Below are 19,539 nucleotides of genomic sequence, written 5' to 3'. Positions count from 1 at the left end.
GGATCTTCTCCTTGATGGCTTAATGAAAGGTAATGAGTGGAACCTCTGCCTAATGACAAATGGACAATTGTCCCCAAAATGCTGGGGAAGGCTGAAGGTGAAGTGAGAAGGAGAGCTGGGGAAATGGATTGGAGAGGGGTCATTTGCTGCTTTTGTGGAAAGGTGTTAAACAATTCCTGCTCTGCTCTTTGAAGCCTGATGCTTGTAGCAGTATGTGGGAAATGAGTGGTTGGGGGCAGTGCTTTTTTAACTTACTGATTGTTTTTCTGTGTCTCAAAACAACAAAACCAGTTTGATGTAATGACAGAATGAGGACTCAAAACAATCTTCACAGATTTAAAAAAAAAGCTCTTTTTACCTCAGGGTAACTAACAAGTTTGTTGTACCTCTGAGGATAGTTATGGTGAAGATCACATTGTTAATTTTACTGTGCGGCCAGCATGTTGAAGCCAGAACATGCCTGGGACTGAGCTTGGTCAATTTATCTGATGGGAAAACAAAAGCACCTGACTTTCACTGTTTTCACTTTTCTGTATAGTCAGCCTGAGGTAAAAATGCACAGTTTCCTTAGCAGCAAGGACATTTATCTGCTGCTTACAGGCAATCCAGCCATGAGCATGCAGGTGTCAGGTTTTCTCAAGCCAGGAAAAACTAGGCACTGAAGCATAAAGATAGAGGAGATAAACAAGTGTGAAGCTCAGTTGAGCCTGACTACCTCATGCTGTATAAAATCAACCATTTGGCTGTAGCTGTAGCAGGGCAGAAAAAAAAAAAGCACAGTTTAAACTTTTTTGAAATAATGTTTTTGTCTTTTCTTCCCAGAGTGAAGGAAGTATACAGATTGGAAGAAATGGACAAGATTTTTGTGAGGTAAGTGATTGGGGCAATTAAAATGTCAGGGCCCACTGAGGTTATCAGTCACTGTGCAGAGCAGTGGGAGGGATGTTCTGATGTGTGCTAGTGGGGTCATGCAGAAAGAGCTGTTAGAGCTCGTGGTGGCTGCTGTTCCTGAGATGCTGCTCACTCAGAGCTTCTGAGTTCTGCTGCATTCTAATGCCATAGATGTGGCCAATGCACTTCATAACAGTTGGAGTAGCAACAGTGCCTGGGTTTGGGTGCAAAAGTATCAGTGGCTTCTCAGTGGCTTGAAAGGTCAAGAATTCACACTAGAAATAGGAATCCCATTTGAATTAATTATGGTAGCTTGTCACAGATTTTTCACCATAGCACTCAATTTGCAGCCTGATCTAGACAGGTCTGACTGGTTTCTCTTGTCCTGTGTGGAAAGGCAAAAACTCCAATTTTTCAGGGTGTGATGATTTAATTCTATCCTGTGCAGGGCTGTCAGTTCTCGCTGTGACACTCTGGAGAAGGGGGTGTGCAGGTGGTACCAGGTGTGTACAAGCACAGTAAAGGAAGAAACTCTCTTTCACTGTCTTCTCTCAATGTTTAGGTTAGAGATGAAAGTCATCAAGAGTTCAGGGGGAATGCCCCGGCTGTCTTACACTGGCCGAGATGATCGGCATTTTGTGCCCACGGGACTCTACATCGTACGGACTATGAATGGTAGGAAGAGAGAGTCCCCATTCCCTCTCAGCTTTTCTTTGTCTCTCCAAATAAAAAATACTGACCAGGCTTGCTCCTCTTGTAACTTGGTAAAAAATGAATGGCAATATTCGAATGGCTAGAGATTAAGTGTTTGCATGTAATGAGGGTAGCTTGGATTTGGGTGAGGTTTAAGGTGTTATATGTAAGCTTTTCTGTTGTGGGTTGATTAGCTATCATGTGGGTAATTCCATTTATTTACATGACTGACTACCTTCTTTTTTAATGAGATCATAATTTTTCATCAAGATCTTTTCCAGAGTAATAGGAGGTGGAAATACCCTGTTTCAAATGTCAGCTTCTATATGGAGGGAGAAGGGATTTTTTTCAATGAATAGAGAACAGCTTGGGAAGCAGGTTGTCTTGGGGGAAGGAAGGAAAAAGGAGTAATGGAAGGATCACAGTTACTCTTATAGATTCCTCCTCCCTACTTTTACTGTATGTGTATTTCTTCTGTGATTTTTTCCCCCGATCCCTGTAACCTCTCTGCTAGATCCCTGGACAATGGCATACAGCAAAAACTTCAAGAAGAAATTCTTCTTCAACAAAATGACCAATGTAGCGACATACAACCTCCTTCCTGAAGCCATTGCACCCTTTCAGTGAGTACGAGCCAGAGCTGAGGCTATGGACGGCTATGTGTCTGCCTGTGTGTGTGTGTGTGCCTGGGAGTTTGGGAGGGAGCTCTGCAGGGCTGTGTCCTTGTAGTCGTTTGCAGTGCAAGTGTAGCTGATCACCAGAAGGGTGTGCTGCAGGAGCTGGCACCTTGTCAGGCTGTCAGGAAACTGCTGATGTGGAATCATGGATTTTGCAATTAATGGCTATGAATAACGAACATGTCACAACTTTGTTCCGCTGTCTGCAGCAGACTGCAAGTTACTGAACCTCCTGCATGCATGGAAGTAGAAATTGAGCCCAGCAACTGTAGTTTGCTGTATCTCTGTATTTAACATGTTTGGTTGGAAGTTCCTATTTAAAAGCAAATCCCAGCTCATTTAGCCCAGGCTCTGGAATAACCTGTGGAAGGCTGGGAGATTTTTCTAAAGAGAGAGTAAAACAGTAGCTCCTTGTGAAAGGATGGAGTGGCTTGTCATTGGACAGTTATTAACATTGTGGCTGCTGAAAACCATCCCTATCTACTGAGTACTAGGCTGAGGGCATTACCCAAGTACAGCAAATCCTGAGTCTGATGCCTCAGGGCTCCTGGGTAGAGATGTTCTGCACTACCACCATTACTCAGGATTGTGCCTCTGAGTAAGAACTTGACATGAAATAGCACTCCTGATTTTTCTCCCTTTGAACCTCCTTACCTGTCTTAGAGCAGCACTTTCAAGAATCCTTAAGCCTTTCTTCATGTGGTGAATGGCAGAACAGGCTTAAAAGGAGAGCTATATGATACTTTTTCCCTCAGTGTGTCAAGGTGGGGTTAGTTCTATGTAGTCTGAAATAGGCCAGCATGAACCTACAGGAATGGCTGAGGAGGTGGAGGGAGTGCTTGTGTGGGACTCCAGAAGGGATGTGTTGTGGTTAGTGAGTACTAATATGTCTATAATTAGCCACTGACATGTGCTCTTGTTGCTGTGCTAGTACTGCTTTGTTAGAACAGAAGCATTAAATAAGCTATGAATATTAAGTGTCAGTAATTGTACAAAACTAAAGGCTGCTGTGCTGGCAGTAATTAGCAGCTCTGATTTCATTATGTCTGGGACTGTGTTGATGCAGTGAGGGAGGGCTGTGCTTGATGGATGGAGTGGGAGATGGCATAGTAGGACCAGAACTCTCAGCAGCAAAGCAGGGCTCAGTTATTCCACATGAGGGGAAAGAGGGAATGATCCTAGCTGCTTTTGCGCCGTGGGAAGTGCTGTTTGTTTGCAAAGCTCCATAGGACAGCTGTTACTGATTATGGTAGGTATGTGGTGAGGGATTAGGTTGCTGCTTCTGGCAGACTATCTAAATTCTTCATTAAGGTCTTTCCATTGCCTGCAATGACAGTTTCATCCTCTGAGAAACTTAGGGGGAGGTAGGGTTTTTCCCTAGTGACCTGACTCCTTGCAGCAAATACTGAACGGAATTTGAGTGAAGCTAGAATTAACAAGTTTGTTTCCATGGAAATCTCTTAGGCTTGGCTGTTGCTGTACTTTGAGGGCTGTAGAGTTTGTAAGGTGAATGAATGAATGCACTGGTCTTTTCAAAGGCACCTGTTCTGAGTATTCCTATGCAGCTCCCATAGCAAGGGCAGCTGTCCCTCGCTGGGATGGAAGTGTTTTCCTTTTCCTTCCCTGCCAAACTAATCCTGCTCTCCTCTCTGCCCACAGTGTCTGCCATTACAGCCGCCTCTTCTGGGAATGGGGGGAAGGTGTCAAAGTGCACGACTCTCAGAAAAGACAAGATCCAGAGAAGCTATCAAAGGAGACTGTTCTGTCTTTCATCCAAGCACACTACCCCTAACCCTGCTCTCCTGAGGGTGCAGGGAGGGGCTGAGCCCAGCTTGGATTCTTCAGGGACTGATGGGACTGGGAAGGCTCCACAGCTTCTACCCTGATATTCTCCAGAGCTGATTTCCTGGAGATGATGGAACCAGAGGGTGGTATGCAGAAGGCACAGGATGAGGCTTTGCCCTGGTAGTGTATATAAGAGTACAGCCCAGGTAGCACCTGGTGCCAGAGTACCCAAGGTGACTCCTGGAGCCAAGGCCTAATGTCCTGTTGTCCTGACCTACTGCATGCATGAGGCCAAGGGGCTGGCAGCTTTCTTTGCTCCTATTCAAAATTCAGCAAGGTTTGTGGAGCTCTGTGTGTGCCAGAACTCCCCAGGCTTCTGCTTCTATTGCAGTATGGGAAGGAGCAGAGATGTTTTGATGGCAGAGCTGGGCAACAGCACCTTGAAGAGGCCCTGCATTGCTCCTGGCAGCTGTCTCCTTGGCCTTGTCAAAGGCTACACTATCCAGTGGAAGGTGTTAAATCTTTGGCGAGCTGTGGACAAAAGTTTTATATTCTTGTCAGTGTCTCCAATGCTTCTGTTTATCAAGTCACTCAGCAAGCCACTGGCAATTCTTATGTGATGGTTCCCTGTTGGACAAAGGCCAATGCAGGTGATGAGTACAGTTCCTGGCATAGATCTGATGTGCTCACACCTCTGCAAGCTGCTGTGACAAGGATTTCCCCTCTCCAGGTTAGTGAGTGATGCCAAGCCAGCAGCCTGGGGCTAATTTGTGAAAATGTACCATGGTTGGTGTACGTACTTCATGGTACTTCTGAGACCAAGGTGCTTTGGTTCTTGGTACTTAACATTATTACCTAAACCTTCAGCAAGGAAAGTGGATGTGGGAGGGAAGACACAGAAAAGCTAGGATGCTGAAGTCTCTGGAAGAAATGATGGGAATGTCTAACTTAGTTAAAAAGACCCAGGGCTTCAGTAGAAAGATATCTTGACTTTAACCACGTAGGTTAATAAGAAGCAATTCCTGTCCCCTGACTGTACCCACTGGAAAGGTAACCAGACTTTCCTTTTAAAATATCAGACTGGCTTTGAAATCCTCTGTATCTCATTTGACTCCAGAACTGCATCTGAGGTGAAGGCACAGAGCCAGGAAACTCCTCTCAGTATGGCATTTGTGTCAAGACTTCTCCATGCACTTCTGTGCCAGGCTCAAAGTTGGCTTCTGTTGCATGTTTTACCTTCATTTCTGGCTTCCATGGCACTTTGCCAAGTCTTCCACATAAATCAGAAGATCACACATAGTTGAATGCTTTGGGATAAACAGCAAGACAGTCCAATTTTTGTTTTGTTTTGTTTGTTCTTGGCTTCTTTTTAAACACAGATTGGCAGTAGGGAGAAAAGTGATTTAGGGGTTTATTGGAACTGTGCCTTAAGGAAAGCTATAGTTCTAGAATCTATAGCAGTTGTTTAGATGTTTAGACTGTCTTTTTCTCCACATCCATATGAATGATTTGAACAAGCCTGTGCAGCAAGACATAGAAACCTTGACTTAGACACAGGTCTGTCAAAGCAGTTCAAGGACTGCAGGCTGTTAGCGCATTCTCTTGGCTGATCTGTAGACCCTCTCTGCTCTCAAACATTGGTAAAATGTGGAAGAAATGGTGGCTCTTCCCCCTAAACAACAAGAGGTGTGTCATTAGTTAGCTTTGTCTCGGCAAAGGCACTTCCATGAGGGATGGGGAGGAATCTCTCCCAGTGGGCAATAAAGTACCTCAACCTCTGGTGTCCAGCCCTGTGTACAGATGGCTTTTTAAACCAGTTTGAGTTCTAAGGACCTCTGTGGACTGCCTTGAGGCTGTTCCAGTGCCAGCAATGCATGCTGCTCCTTCTGCCAGGCTCCTTTGCAGTGTTGTGTCCTCAGCTCAGAGCTTTGACTCCTGTGGGCTGGCAGACAGAAGAGTGACTAGGAAGTAAACTAGGATCAGTGTAGGCCTTGGAAGGTACAAAAAAACCTGGTCAGTCTGCAGGCTAGCTTTTGTAAATAGACACTTTTTTATTCAGTTGTCTCTAGTTGTTCATTTTAATTTGCTTTTATTTTTATTTTTGATGCACTGAACCTTGATTCTAAATCTCCCTTCAAGAAGGCAGGCATGAGCCACCAAGCTACTTGCTTCCCTGCTGAGGGATTATGTTGGGAAGGGTGGGTGAGGAAGGTCTTGCTGAAAGGAGTGTTTATGTATGTTAATTGCACAATGTATTGTTATTAGGCTTTGTATAATTTTGTGTTGATTTCTATGTTTTCATGTTCTATTACCAATACAGCCCCTTTAGTTCACAGCAGTCCTTCTTCTTTCCTTTGCTTCCCACACAATTCGGGCCAGCAGTGTCTGTCTGTGTGGCAACAGAGAAATGTCAGCAGAGTTAAATATTCAAGGCAGTCCCTTTTAAAAGTTTTTGTGGCAAGTTTAGAGCATTGGAATGAGAGGGCATTACAGGGGACAGTCTCTGGCACTCCTGCATCATGGGTAGGCTCCTGTTCCAGTCAAAGGAAATACATTCCAGGCCACAACAGACCAGTAACCCACTGTTGAGAGCTCACTGACCAGGGGCTTAAGTGCCTAACTTAGTCTAGGCTTACCATAGTGCAATTTGTGCCAGTAAGGAAATAGTAGGGTGAGAATAAAGCAGTGGCTGAGAAACGGGACAGAACAGGGAAAAAAAACCCACCAAATAAACAAAACAGGAAATTAAAAGGTCAAATTATTTTATTTAAAGCTCTACAGAAGCACTTTCACCTCTGGGGGCTGATAGTAAATTGCCTTCTGCAAATGCTGATTCTCAAAGGCACAAAATGGCTACCAAGCTCTGATGCACTGGAGAGGTAGGCAGATCATCTCAAGCCCAAGCACCCATATCTCAATATGGATGCTCCCTGCTTGCAGAGATACCTACATCCCATCTGCTTTTGTGGATGTAGGATTCCTTTGGTCCTGGAAGTCAGGGTAGAGGAGGAAGCATCTTTAGCTCAGCTCTGGGAATACACAGAATTGCAATACCTACAGATTACCTTTTGCATCGAGAGCTTGGTCCCTTCAGTTTATGACTGTGTCACAGGAGCCAAGGTGTGTATTACACCTGGGCTGGGCAGAAAGCACTCTGTAATCACAAAGGTCCTCTTCAAAAGGGAGAATGTATTGCCTTCCTGGATCAGGCTGCATGGTCCTGACTGTGTTTTGGCTAAGATGGCACCACCTTGAGCTCTGCTTGACCTGATTTCCAAGCGCAAGTGTGCTGTGATTTCTGGTTTGTCTCCTGTCCTCCTCAATTTGCAGAGAAAAATCTTCCCTACAACAAGGCTTGGAGACTATAAACAAGAACAGTAATTTGAAATGCTGATCCTCACCCTTGGGGGAGGCACAACGGTGAGAGGAGGAAGAGCTCCTTGCAGGAGTCATTTGTTCAGCACGGAGAATTCTTGAGTGCAATCACATTGTCCAGCAGGCGTAAATAAGAGCTATCAGCAATGCCACGGCCACAGCAAGGGCAGCATTCTTGCGATTTTCCTTACGAAGCACACTCAGTTCTTTCTCTGGGAAACAAACAAAAGACTTGCCTGTGAAGGTTCTTCACGTTGCAGCTACATCTCCTTTCAAAACTCTCTTAGAAGCACAAAGCTACCTTGGCCACAGGCAAAAATTTTGGGAGCAGTATGCAAAGCTGCCAACAGGATGTGCTGAATGGGAAGTAACTACCCAAACTAGTAGGAACCCTTTCATTTGCTCTCATCCTGACACTCGTGGTAGCTGTGCTTGGGAATACTTCAGTGCCTGACCAGTTCCTGTTGGCAAATGACATTGCTGTAGGCCTCTACTAAGGACAGACTGTCATTAGCATAACTGCGTGTTCCCTAGGAGAATGAAGGAGCCAGGAGGGCAGAGAGCTATTTCTACTATCTTCTGAATGTAACAGCCTTGTTACATTTGGTAGCTCTTTCTAGTGCTAAAATTTAAATACAACTGTAGCCACCTTTGAATGCTGCAGAATCTGTGTTTCCTTACACCTCAGAAGGATCAGTGTGGAAAAGGTCTGAACCTGGACACTCTTATTCTGTTTGGGTCTGAAGATTTTAGCTTTTTAGAGATAGGTAAACCAGGGAGAAGGAAAGCAACCTTAGAACCACAGATGCAGAGAGAGGAAGACAGTGGCTATTTCAAGTATGGAATCTTACCAATCTCCATTTCTGTTTGGTTCCCTTTACCAAAGATGAGAACCCCACTCTTACTAGTTCTGTTCCACAAAACTTTGCTGGCTGGTACAGGCTAGCAGTGAGCCCTCCAGCCTTACAGACTGCAAGGCCACAAAGCACTAAGTGTGTGGCAGGCAAGGTTGGGTGTGCACTGTCCAGAGACAGATGGCTTTTATTGCTGAGTTCATCTGCAGAGAGTGCACACCTTACTGTCTCTACAGTTTGCACAAGCAGCCTCCAGCAGTTCCCCAAGTAGTGTTGGTAAACAAAAGAGACTTTTAGCTGTTCTTTCTGCCCCATTCTTCACCTAATACAATCACTCATGCAGCCACAGAGCAGCCTGCTTGAATCTGCAAGGCCACAAAGGAGATGACAGGGTCACATAACCTCACACACAGCAGTGCCAGATTAAACTGATGCTGACAATGCCATTGTCAGCAGCTGCTGTTCATGGCCTCAACTGCATCAGCTGGAATAAGGAAAGATTTAGTCAGAGGCCATAGCAGTGATGTCAGCATTAGGTGAGGCTGTTGCTGCTGTCTGAGCTGCTGTCACACTGCTCTGCTGATGCCACCAGGGATAGCTGACTGCTGGCTGGTAAAAGGGTGGCAGCAATTTTCAGTCTTCTGCTGTCTCTAGTGGTAGGCCCTTAGGGAACAGCTTTCAGTCTGTTTAAAATAACAGCTACTCTTCTGGAAGCAGTCCTCTAGCATGAGTTATAATTACAAATTTGCTGGCCATACCCCAGCTTTCAACCCCCTTGTGTGAGCTCTGCTGCTTGCACAGCTGCAGAGTACTGCCAAGCAGGTAACATGCGGATCAATACCTGAAGATGTACAAAGCAGCACCTCTAGTGGAATGGAAGTCCTGTCAACAAGTATGGTATCTCAGGGAGGCTTTCATTCTAAGTGTCTACAGCAGGACTTGCACCAAGGAAAGACCCTGGCTCTCTAGAAGTGCAGGCAGCACATCAGTGTGAATTGCTATGCTCTTGTGCTGAGTGGCCTCATAAATTGATGCAGTAAGAACCTTCCCCAAGGAAGGTATATTTTGCTACACTCCTGATGTCACTTACCTTTTTGCCTAGCAAGCCTCTACTAGGAAAAAAAAAAGGCTGGGGAGAGCGATGTTAAAAGCTACTCGAGCCAATCTGTTAGCTATGATTATCTAAAGACTGGTAATTTGGGGTATTTGGAGGGAGACATTTTCTCCCCTTCATTAGTTGATGCTTATTTTTTTCCCTATGGAAGTACAGCTCAAGTAGGTGGATGCAGACTCCCATTATAATATGCTGACTACATTTCCATTAGTTTGGCTCCCTTTGGTTGAAGCTAAATTCAAAGGCAGAAGTCAGAGGTGGCAGGAGCTTGAAGACAAAGCTAAGCTGCAGCACTGATCCCATCCTGCCCAGAGGGACCATTTTTAATGAAGCTCTTACCATAGTTGTCAGCTTTGGTCATTAGTAAGTTTCGCTCTCTCTCCAGTGACTTTCTGTAATGAGAAGAGGAGTTCATTACCTGCAAGGCAGAACACAGCCTATTTCTTTGCTTACATGATGGAAGAGAGACTGTCCCCACTGCAGGGGATATCTGTTCAGAGGATGAACCCCTCACCCCTCCCTGTTGGAAGGGTGACAGTTTAGAAGTACCCAGTTGTGCAAGAGAAGAGATGCAGCATTTTAGATTATTTTTTCCTTCCTCCAAATGGCTTCCTGTCTCTCCTTTCAGGATAGCAGTGTAGGTAAACAGCTAGAAAGGGCTCTTGGGTCATTGCCCTACTCCAGTTCCCCCAGGGTGAGGCAGGAAGTTCTATGGGATGGGGCAGGGTCCTTATATGCTCTCTGAAGGATCCTCCCCCCCCAGCACATTGGGCTTAGTGCTGGAACAGTAATTCTTCTCACCATTTGAAGCTGGGATCCCTTTGTCAGAGGTATCCAATTTACAGAAATTGGTGAGCTCAAGGAAACAAGCTGAATCCAAGCCCAGTACTAATGAGTTGAACAACCTGTCATTAGACTGAAGACTCATAATAACAGAAAAGACTAAGTTAGGCCAACCCAGCCCTTGTCTTAAATTGCACAAGATGATTAATTAATATACAGATTAACATATAAACCCAAAATGAAATTCCTGAAAGCAGCAGTGTTTCCATTATGGCAGTGAGGACACGGTCAGTCCTTTCAGACTCTGCACATAAATAAACATGCACTAACAAATTATCTCTTGGTTCAGAGAAGGCAGAAAGTGTAACAGAATTTGTTGTTCCCCTTGGGGCACAGCAAGAACAACCTGTAGGAGGAAAGACATCCAAATCTATGTGTACAGCTAGTTAAGTGTAAGAGAGGGCAAGAAAGCAAGCTACATCAGGAGCAGCAGGAGAGGAAAGGGCTCTAGAAGAAAACTGGGTGGAGGGCAGCCAGTAGGAAGTGAGAAGACGGATTTACCAACATGACTGAGCTGCTACTTAGAATTTTGCCTTGTGAAGAGAGTCAAGGGAAGAAGCTTTGAGAAAGAGACATGAAGAAACCATGACAACTGAACTTCAAAGTGGAAAAGCGGAGCTCCTCTTTGTGTGCTACACATGGAATCGATAATTTTGATCATGGTACCTTCCCTGCAAGGTTTTTCAAAGGGTCTGGAATAGGACAGTGGAAGTTCTATTTCCATACAAGCTGTAAAACTCATAGAAGGCCCCAAGAATCTTAATTCATAATTCTTTGCTCTAGGCCCTATATTTCAGTCAGAAACCATCATATATCACATCCTGTCAAGTTACCACAGCTGTAGGTTTGGTTGTTGGCCACTTAAGCCCTAGATAAAGAATACAGACAGAAACAAGGAGAATTTAGGCCAGGAAAGGATTGTTGAGATGAAAAGCTACGGAGAAGAGGGACAGGAAGAGACAGGACCCTGTCTAAATATTGATGGGGATAGAAAACCCCAGTAAAGGAAGAGGGGGGAGTGCAAAGGAGAGTTTAACAAAGAAGTTAAACTAAGCCTGATAAATATGAAGGGATGGAGACATCACTATTGCTATGATAATTTCTAATAGGGTCCTACAGGACAGTAGTGTACAGCAAACACCAGGATCATCAAGACCACTCCCTGGGCCGATGACTGAGCTTCCCAGCCTTTTTTGCTTGGAGCAGAGCAGTAGGATGCTAGTGATTGAAAAAATGTCCTCAAGCAGAGATTTGAGAATCAGCTAGGACATCTAATTCTCTTGCTTCACACTCAAGAGAAATAGCAGGTTCTGCCTATGTCTACTACAGAATCCAGGCCAAAGTCCTTGCTTGAGTCCCAGCTCTAGAAGCCAACAACTGCTGCCTCTATGGCAGCCACAGATTTCAGGGGAATTGTCCCTCTTAGCACTCCCAAGAAAAGCCAGTGTGTTAATTCATCCCTACATCCAGACACATTAGCAACACAGGCACAGATATTTTCCCTCAGCTGCTTTTGCAGCTGGATCCCAGCCTGGTTTGGCCCTCAGCAGTAGTTGCTGCACATCTCCCTGATTGAACCTGGGTGGCTTTAGCAAGGCTTGGGCAGCAGTGTGCAGAAAACCTTTGCCAGACTCACAGAGCAGATTCCTAACAGGCCAGGAGCCAGGCCTGCAATGAACTGGCAAGTTTAAGGCACTACTTGTCTGGTTGTGGCACAGGTTGGAGTCAGGCTATTAAAAAGATACAGCTCTCTCTCTATATCACTGCGCTTCTCACAGAGGCAAGTTCGCCAGGAAAGCTCCAAACTGTGGGAAAAGAGTCTTGTCATGGGGAAATCACACGTTCCCACCCCTTCAAGAGCCCTTGCTTGGTCCTACAGCAGGATGACAGCTAAGCTGAAGTGCACACACACAGAGCTGTGTAAGGAGCTGGTCAGCAATACCTTCCTTCAGGGCTGAGCTTCTCCTTGCGCAGCTTCAGGTCCACCTCTTCCATGCTTTGTCTGCAGCGTGCCAGCTTCTCCTCCAATCCATCAATCTGAAAAAAACCACACCAGTCACCATCATTTCTTCTCTCAGCTTACAAGGACTCCTTCCCATTCAGATGGTAGCAGTTCAGCTACTATTCCTCCCCAGATCAGGGGAAGAATCCCAGATCTGTGTAGAGATCACAGCACAGAGAGCTCATCATCTCCCAGCTCAGCCTGTATTCTAGCCCAGACAACTGTAACATCTTCACCCCAGACACAGCCAAACCAGCCCTGACACTGCCTATTTTGTGGCTGGCCAGCACCCTTTTGCTAGATCTGATCCTGTTCCAGCCTGCTCTAGTTTCTTTGCATGTGGGTCTACAAGGAGAGGTGTGATCTTAGGTATCTTTATGCAATTAGAGGATAAAAGGAGAGACACTGGCCTAAACCAAAGCCTGAGGGACAGGGTCTTATTTTAGCACTGTGAATGGATGCAGAAATCTACAAAGCACCCTCAGCTGTCTGGTTGGGTGAAGAGGGAACAAAGGGATACTTCCAGTCTCTTTTACCCAACTAAATCTCAAACAGCAACAGAAGCCTGCACAGTATGGTCAAGAGAGCATTTGCCACTGCCTCCTTCAACCTGTACCAAGTGTTGGCAGCAACAAGTTTCTGTGCAGAAAAACACTCATTATCTCCTTGTGTCTCTTCATCAAGTATCCCAACAGCCACCACTGTGTCTTCCTGTGGAGGGGAGTAACCACAGCTAAGCACAGGAGGGTTCATTTCCTTGTATGCAAACAGACTGCCCAGGAGAGAATCCTACCATAGGCAACAGTTCTGGGAATCATTCCTCTCTTCTGCCTGGCAACCACAGCATAGACATCTCAAGGAAAACTTTGTCTTTCAAGCTTGCTTCCAGCAGGGAAACAGTGGACTAATCAGACAACATGAACTCAACAACCTAGCCTGAAAGAAAACGGCCTCTGTGCACTAAGGTGGCAGTGACCTCTCTTTTGAGCGACTTAGTGCAACACTCCTGCTGCGCCTGGTTCTCCAGGAAAGGCCATGGCTGGCAGTACGGCCTCCCTGTGGTGGGAGCTTTCACACACCGGACGCTAAGAGGCAGCATAGTGCTGGGTAAAGGTGGAATGAGCTGCCTGGACACCAGCCTCAGAAGCAGCCCAGGGCACACACACACACTCATAAACAGTAATAAGGGAAACAAAATCAAAGGTAGTGATCCCTAATTATTGCTGCTTTGGGATCAGCTCTGTTCTGATCAGCTCCTGTTAATGAGCTCATTAACAATCTCACACCTTCTACTCAGGAAAAGCAGGCAAGCATTATAACTAAGCAGGACTGGAGAGAAGAGGCTTGACATAAAGCAGACCATGAAAAGAAGTTTAACCAGTCAGTTAAATAGTCTGGAAGGAGCACAGCAGAGCTGGGGAGGGGGACATATAAGAAGGCTCAAATAAATCTTTGATTTATGAGATAGCAATCTCAAAGTCCTGGGCTATTAGGCAACTGCCAGTGCTCAAGATGCCAAACTCCCCAGAGGTGATGCCCAGCTTCCTGAACCCAAGGGGAGCACCAAGGCATGTCACCTGATCCCAAAGCTCAGGGAATAGCACTTCTGTGGCCGGCAATGCTTGGGTTTGCCTGGATGAGGATAATTGTCCTTCTCCATTTCCAGCTGTGCCAGTTAAGAATGTTAACTGTAGCTGCTCATCGCCATGTCATGCACTACAACTCAGCAGGATGCATTGCCCCAGTCTGCTTCAGGGCCAAGAAAGGGCTTCACCCAGGCCAGCTCTGACCACACTTATCAACAAGTTACTTTAATAGCACAGTGTGGTACAGCAGCGGTGGGGTTTTGGTCCAGTGAAATTTAAGGATTACCATCTCCCTCACCAGTTCCTACCGTTTGCAAATGACTGTTTCTGCTCCCTTAGCTGTTGGAAACCCTTACATGCACACACAGGGAAAGATTCTTCAGCATGTGTTACCTGGCTCCTCTTTAGTCTGTTAAATTATTACAGTGCACCGTGACTTCTCTGGAAATATATTTAAAAATAATGCTAAATAATACATTAAAGAATTATTGGGAGCTTTACTTAGTCAGCTGCCAACCCCACCACTAAATTATCCATGCTACTGCACTCCAATCCTCTCCTCCATGCCTGCTCCTTCTAGCTGGCAGTTGCTCCTACTAGTACATTCTCTGCCCATACTTCCCTCATTTCATGAGACTTAACAGGAGTATATTCTGCCCAACTTTGTCAGTGCTTTCACTTTCTGCTGACTAAAAATCTCCAGATTCCACATAATACTTTAAAGTTTCAACTGGTTTTACTGCTCTTAAATCAAAACCCAAGTTTGGGTCCCCTGCTGGAGAGCAATAATTTGCTAATAAACCACATGGCCCAGAACTGCACCATCAGCTGTGCTGAGCTGGGGGCACAAGGGATGAAAAATAACCAGAAAAAAAAGAAAAAGCAAGCAAGGAAGATTGCTGAATTAACAAAATACTTTTCTTTCAGAATCTCACTACTTCTTTTCTTCTGGCTAGCCTGGGTTATTAGGGGTTATAAGGAAGGACAAGAGTGGGGATTCACAGATATTATCCATTCACTGTGCCTCAGTTTCTCCACTTATAAATTAAGACAATAAATTCTGCCTCCTGAAGGCAGCTCATTTGAATAAGAAGCCTCAGACACCAACCCAAACTATGGGCAGAGCACTATCTTGATATGTCAATGCCATTGCCTTCCTTGGCATTTAGGAGCTGCTCCTGCAAGCCAGGAGTGTCTCAGCAACTCAGCCATCCAAGTAACTCTTCACTGTAGAACAAAAGAAAGACAGAAAAGAAAATAAGCACAAGGAAAAAAAATCAGAGTAGTATCTGGGAACTACTGATTACTCTCTGGGCTGCTAAGGAAACTCCTAGGGGGGGCCGTAGTCTGTAAAATTGTACCACAAGAAAATCTGTAGGGCTTTGCCATAATTCCCTGCTACAGCTAGCCCTCCAGGAGAGCAATCCTAGAAGCAGGTGCTCACCTGAGCTTGCTGTGGATGGAAAGCTTTCCCTCCTACTAAACAATATGTGAAGTTAGTTGGGGTACATACCTGGGCACACTGCAAGCCCACAGGAAAACAAGGAGCTGAGCTCGCTTAGCTGAAGCACCCTTGCACTTCACACTGCCTTATCTCTTTAGTGGCAATGTCAGCACAGGGCCTCCAAAGTTGCAAAGATGAACCTTTCCTCCTTTTAGCTCTCCTTTCCTTGAAGGAGATCCTCTGGGACAGAGCTGAAATGCAGCAAGCAGAAAGCTCACATGACAGCTCCTCAGGTTCACAGAGATGGTAACAGGGACACAGGACTTCATTCACAGCAACATCTTTAAGTAGTTCCAGTTAAAAAAAAGGGGGAAGGAAACATGTGCTTCACATCCAGGCAGCAGATCTGGGCACACAGAGCTGCCCTTCTGAAGCTCCTCAGGACACACTCCAGAAAGTCAAGTCCCAGAAGCTTTGGATGCACATTAGGATCTAAGACCAGATGCCTCCTTTGCTCCCACAGGTATGACAAGGCATTCAGCTATTTTTGCTGAATTCTGGCAACACTTGCTCATGATCTGGAAACCTTTTTAAACTAGAGACCTGGAATGTATTTCAATCCAAACTGACTTACATGCTTATTACAAATTCCATTTGTTGGGACCATCTTGGGCAGAGAGCCCAAAATGGCTCACATAAAGGCAGAGACAAAGAGAGAAGTGAAAAAGAAGCAGCTTTGCTTATAGAATTGAGCTGGATCCCATTTAATACATTTTGTAGCGAATTAATGAAAGCTTTCTTTCCAGCAGAAGGGCTAAAAGCGCTTTTCAAGAACTGGCATCCACCCTCCGCTCTTATGAATTCCCTAATTAAGATACTGGCAAAGAGCCACATCACACATACGTCGACATCCAACAGCATTAGGTAATGAGGTTTTCATCTTCTGACCCTCATAAAACAGATCAAAGGCAACTGAAGAGGTGGGGGCAAAGGAAAAAACCCTTCCCCGAGCAGTCTTTACATGCCTTGTCACCTGCCAGCACACTTGAGCTGTTCTTTCACAGAAGAACTAATGGTTCCTGCATCCACAAATTTGGCTGGATTATTAAAATCAGTCCAGCAGAGACAAATTTTGTTTAAATTCAAGTGCTAACTTGCTGTTCATGGACACACTTCCATTTTCTCCATGCTCTTGGAATCATTTTGCACGCTGGAAAATCATTTCACAGACATGCCGCCCACAGCATGCTTGGAAATATTTACCAGACAAGCTATTCACAGCAGAGGATGATCCACCAGCAAAGCCTAAGATGGCTCCTACAGAACAACCCTGTGTGCTGCTAGAGGAGGAGAGGCTGGATCCTACCTCCACCTCCTCCTTCGGCTTTGCAGGCGCCATCTCGTTAGTCAGCCCATCCTGCCTCAGCGCAGAGCAGCGGCTTTGCAGGAACACACACAGACGTGACCACAGAGCAGTGAGCCACATTTTCAAAACTTTTGCCTGAATAGCTTCACTGAGCATGAACTGTGCTGGCCTTTTCCCTATTCTTTATGTTCCTTTACAGACACTGATCAGCCATTGCCCTGTCAGAAGCAGCAACACATGTAACAATACTTTACAGAAGCACACACGTGACATTTTGCTGCCCAGGCATTGCCTTTAATTTAATGCACTTTTCTGCTTCTCTGAATTTTTTTTTCAGTTGTTGCCTGAGCCACAAGTATATTTTTAGTGGTTACAATATCCTTTGGCGAGAAGTTTCACAGCAGGTTATGGGAAGAACCAACCCCTCCTGTTTGTTCTGAGCTTGTATATTGCTGGTTTCATTTGATAGCCCTAACTTTGTATTGACAGTGTATGTTCATTCTTTGTTCAAAGCTACAAATAGCATGCAGAGGATATAGGCCTATATTGGGTCCCTTGCAGACATGTTTTCCAGCTTAAAAGGACCTGGAATGCTTGGAACTTTCTTGCATAAAGTTCTCCACACCTTTGGTCATCCGTGTCACTCTCTTGAGTTAATTTCATTCACTATTTTGGTACAAAATGGACCAGTCTTGCCAGTTTAATTTTCCTGATGAGTTTCCTCAAGCAAGTCCTAGGCAGCTCAGCATTGTCAATAGGGCTGCCTGTCAAAAGACTAGAGCTATATGAAAGAAGTGGCACAAATTTAAACCAACACAACATTATGGAGACCTATTTATATCTATTTAAACCAGATCATATCAATTACACCTGCCATTTGTAAGTGCAAGCTAATCTGATAAGTGTCCATATAGAAAATTGCATTCATTTAGCATCATGACTTCAGTTAAACAAGCATGACTCTGCCTAGATGAGGCCTTTCAAAGCTAGTCATGCATCACACCATATTAAGACTCGTTTGAAAAGTTTTCTTTACAATCATAACGGCTCAGAAGGTAATACTGAATAGAGTAATTTTAACTTATGAATCAAGTATCTTGGTTGTCATGCAAACTAAAACATAGCCCTCTCTTCCTCTGGCTTAAAGGCATTTTTTTCCTTCCTCCCTAACCTCTCTTCAGTAGTGTTCTCATGACTGCAAATGGAAAGAATTTTATCTAGCAGTAGTATCTTTGCACAGAGATTTTTACCTGTAATGCACAAAAAAGAGTAGTTCTAAAATCCTTTCAAAACTACCATGTTCCATCCTGAAAACTTCTAAAAAAAACCCCCAAAACTTAATCTAAAGCTACTACAAGTCCTCAAACACTTTGCAGGAATTTTCTGTGGCAGCTAAAATCAGTCTCTTTTCATTCTGTGAACAGCAGGTCCCTAACAGGCTGAGCCATTTTGCCACCTCTCTTTTTGTAAGGTAGACCCTAGACCCTACCATCTCAACTCTTCTCGTCTACTACTTCTCAAACCACAACCACAAAAAAAAAAAAAAAGAAAAAAAAAATCATCACTGTTCAATTCTCTCTGATAGGCTCACCAAAGGAAGCCTGGACAGTCAGCACACCCCTCTGGACTCCCTTTGGTGGTTATATTTGCGTTCGAGTGCCCAGAACTGTGTTTCTCTAATGAAAGCCTAACCAGTGAAACACACCAGATAATCATAAACCAGACTCCCATTCCACACAGCAGGATGAGAGGGGGTCTCATCAATACATATAAATATCTTAAAGGTGGGTGTGAAGAGGTTGGTGCCAAACTCTTTTCAGTGGTGTCCAGTGACAGGATGAGGAGCAATGCCTGTAAACGAAAACAGGAAGTTCCAGCTCAATGTGAGGGAAAACCATTTTTATACTGAAACAGACCACGAGAACAGGCTGCTCCAGCAGGCTGTGGGGTTTCCCTCTCTGGAGACATCCAAAATCTACCTGGTCACATTCCTATGTGATCTGCTCTAGGTGACCCTGCCCTGGCAAGGGAGTTGGATGAGATGATATCCAGAGGTCCTGTCCAGCCCTAAGGATACTGTGACACTCACCTTTATGTTACTAGCTGGTGACACACATATGACATACCCTGCCATTTCCCTGGCCTTTCCATTCTGGTTACATTGGTCTGTTGTGCATGTGCTCACCTGAAAACTCTTCGGGGCAGAGAGGTGACCAGTGAGACTCACTGAATGAATTCTGCCTGATTTCAGCCATTTGTGAGGAACATTCAGGATTTACTGTATCCAAACCCACAGACCTGAACTCAAACCGACTTGAGTTCAGACAGCACTGATCAGTGCAGGAGCCAGAAAGACATATGCTTCAGGGAGATCTTAACTAACACAACTCAGGTTGTTTACAGAAAGACAAAGCTTCAGCAGAGCTTACCAGCAGCCCTCCTGCCACCCAGGAGAACACAGTACCACAGAATGGGTAAGATTTGAAGGGACCACAGTGGGTCATCTGCTCTAACCTCCCTGCTCAAGAAGAGCCATCCCCAAGCACATGGCACAGATGCAATCTCCAGGGAGGGAGAGAGAGACAAAACACCCAAGCACAATGAAAAGGCACCCTTAGAAGGGAGACACACTCTTAAAACCCGGCCTTTCCCCTTTCTCATCACTGTGATTTACAGGCCCCTCACATGCCGGTTTACCACTGGGCTCCCCTCAAGAAGCAGGAGCACACGGCTGACTTCCAGCGCCGCACGCACACAACGGGCTGGTGGTCACGGCCCACTGCAGCACCCCCACGGGCACACACACACACACACAGGGCCCCTCACGGCACTGGCTCAAGGGCTCGGCAGGAGCAAGGACACCGCACGCCACCGCTCAAAGCGGGAGTAAGGCTGTGGCTCCAAGCCCC

The 19,539-nt window shown here is 45.3% G+C and overlaps 2 protein-coding genes across 2 annotated transcripts in view; one reads left to right on the top strand and one right to left on the bottom strand.

Annotated features, from left to right (window-relative positions):
- The window catches only part of CMTR1 (cap methyltransferase 1), a 26,287-nt gene extending 19,903 nt beyond the window's left edge, over window positions 1–6,384 (top strand). Inside the window, exons 21-24 of the mRNA XM_031060163.1 lie at window positions 823–870; window positions 1,454–1,566; window positions 2,099–2,207; window positions 3,921–6,384. Coding sequence (XP_030916023.1) covers window positions 823–870; window positions 1,454–1,566; window positions 2,099–2,207; window positions 3,921–4,053 — 403 coding nt within the window. The 3' untranslated portion in view covers window positions 4,054–6,384. The remainder of the gene's footprint in view (window positions 1–822; window positions 871–1,453; window positions 1,567–2,098; window positions 2,208–3,920) is intronic.
- Window positions 6,385–6,791: 407 nt separating this feature from the next.
- On the bottom strand, window positions 6,792–16,287 carry CCDC167 (coiled-coil domain containing 167). Its single transcript, XM_031060166.1, is given in 4 exon segments — window positions 6,792–7,633; window positions 9,729–9,781; window positions 12,175–12,269; window positions 16,168–16,287. Coding segments are annotated over 4 exon segments (372 nt in total). The 3' UTR covers window positions 6,792–7,529.
- Window positions 16,288–19,539: the final 3,252 nt, after the last annotated feature.

The sequence above is a fragment of the Geospiza fortis genome, unplaced genomic scaffold, assembly GCF_000277835.1.
Source record: "Geospiza fortis unplaced genomic scaffold, GeoFor_1.0 scaffold41, whole genome shotgun sequence".
NCBI lineage: Eukaryota > Metazoa > Chordata > Aves > Passeriformes > Thraupidae > Geospiza > Geospiza fortis.
The sequence above is the reverse complement of the archived record's forward strand: the minus strand, read 5'-3'. Positions and strand labels throughout refer to the sequence as shown.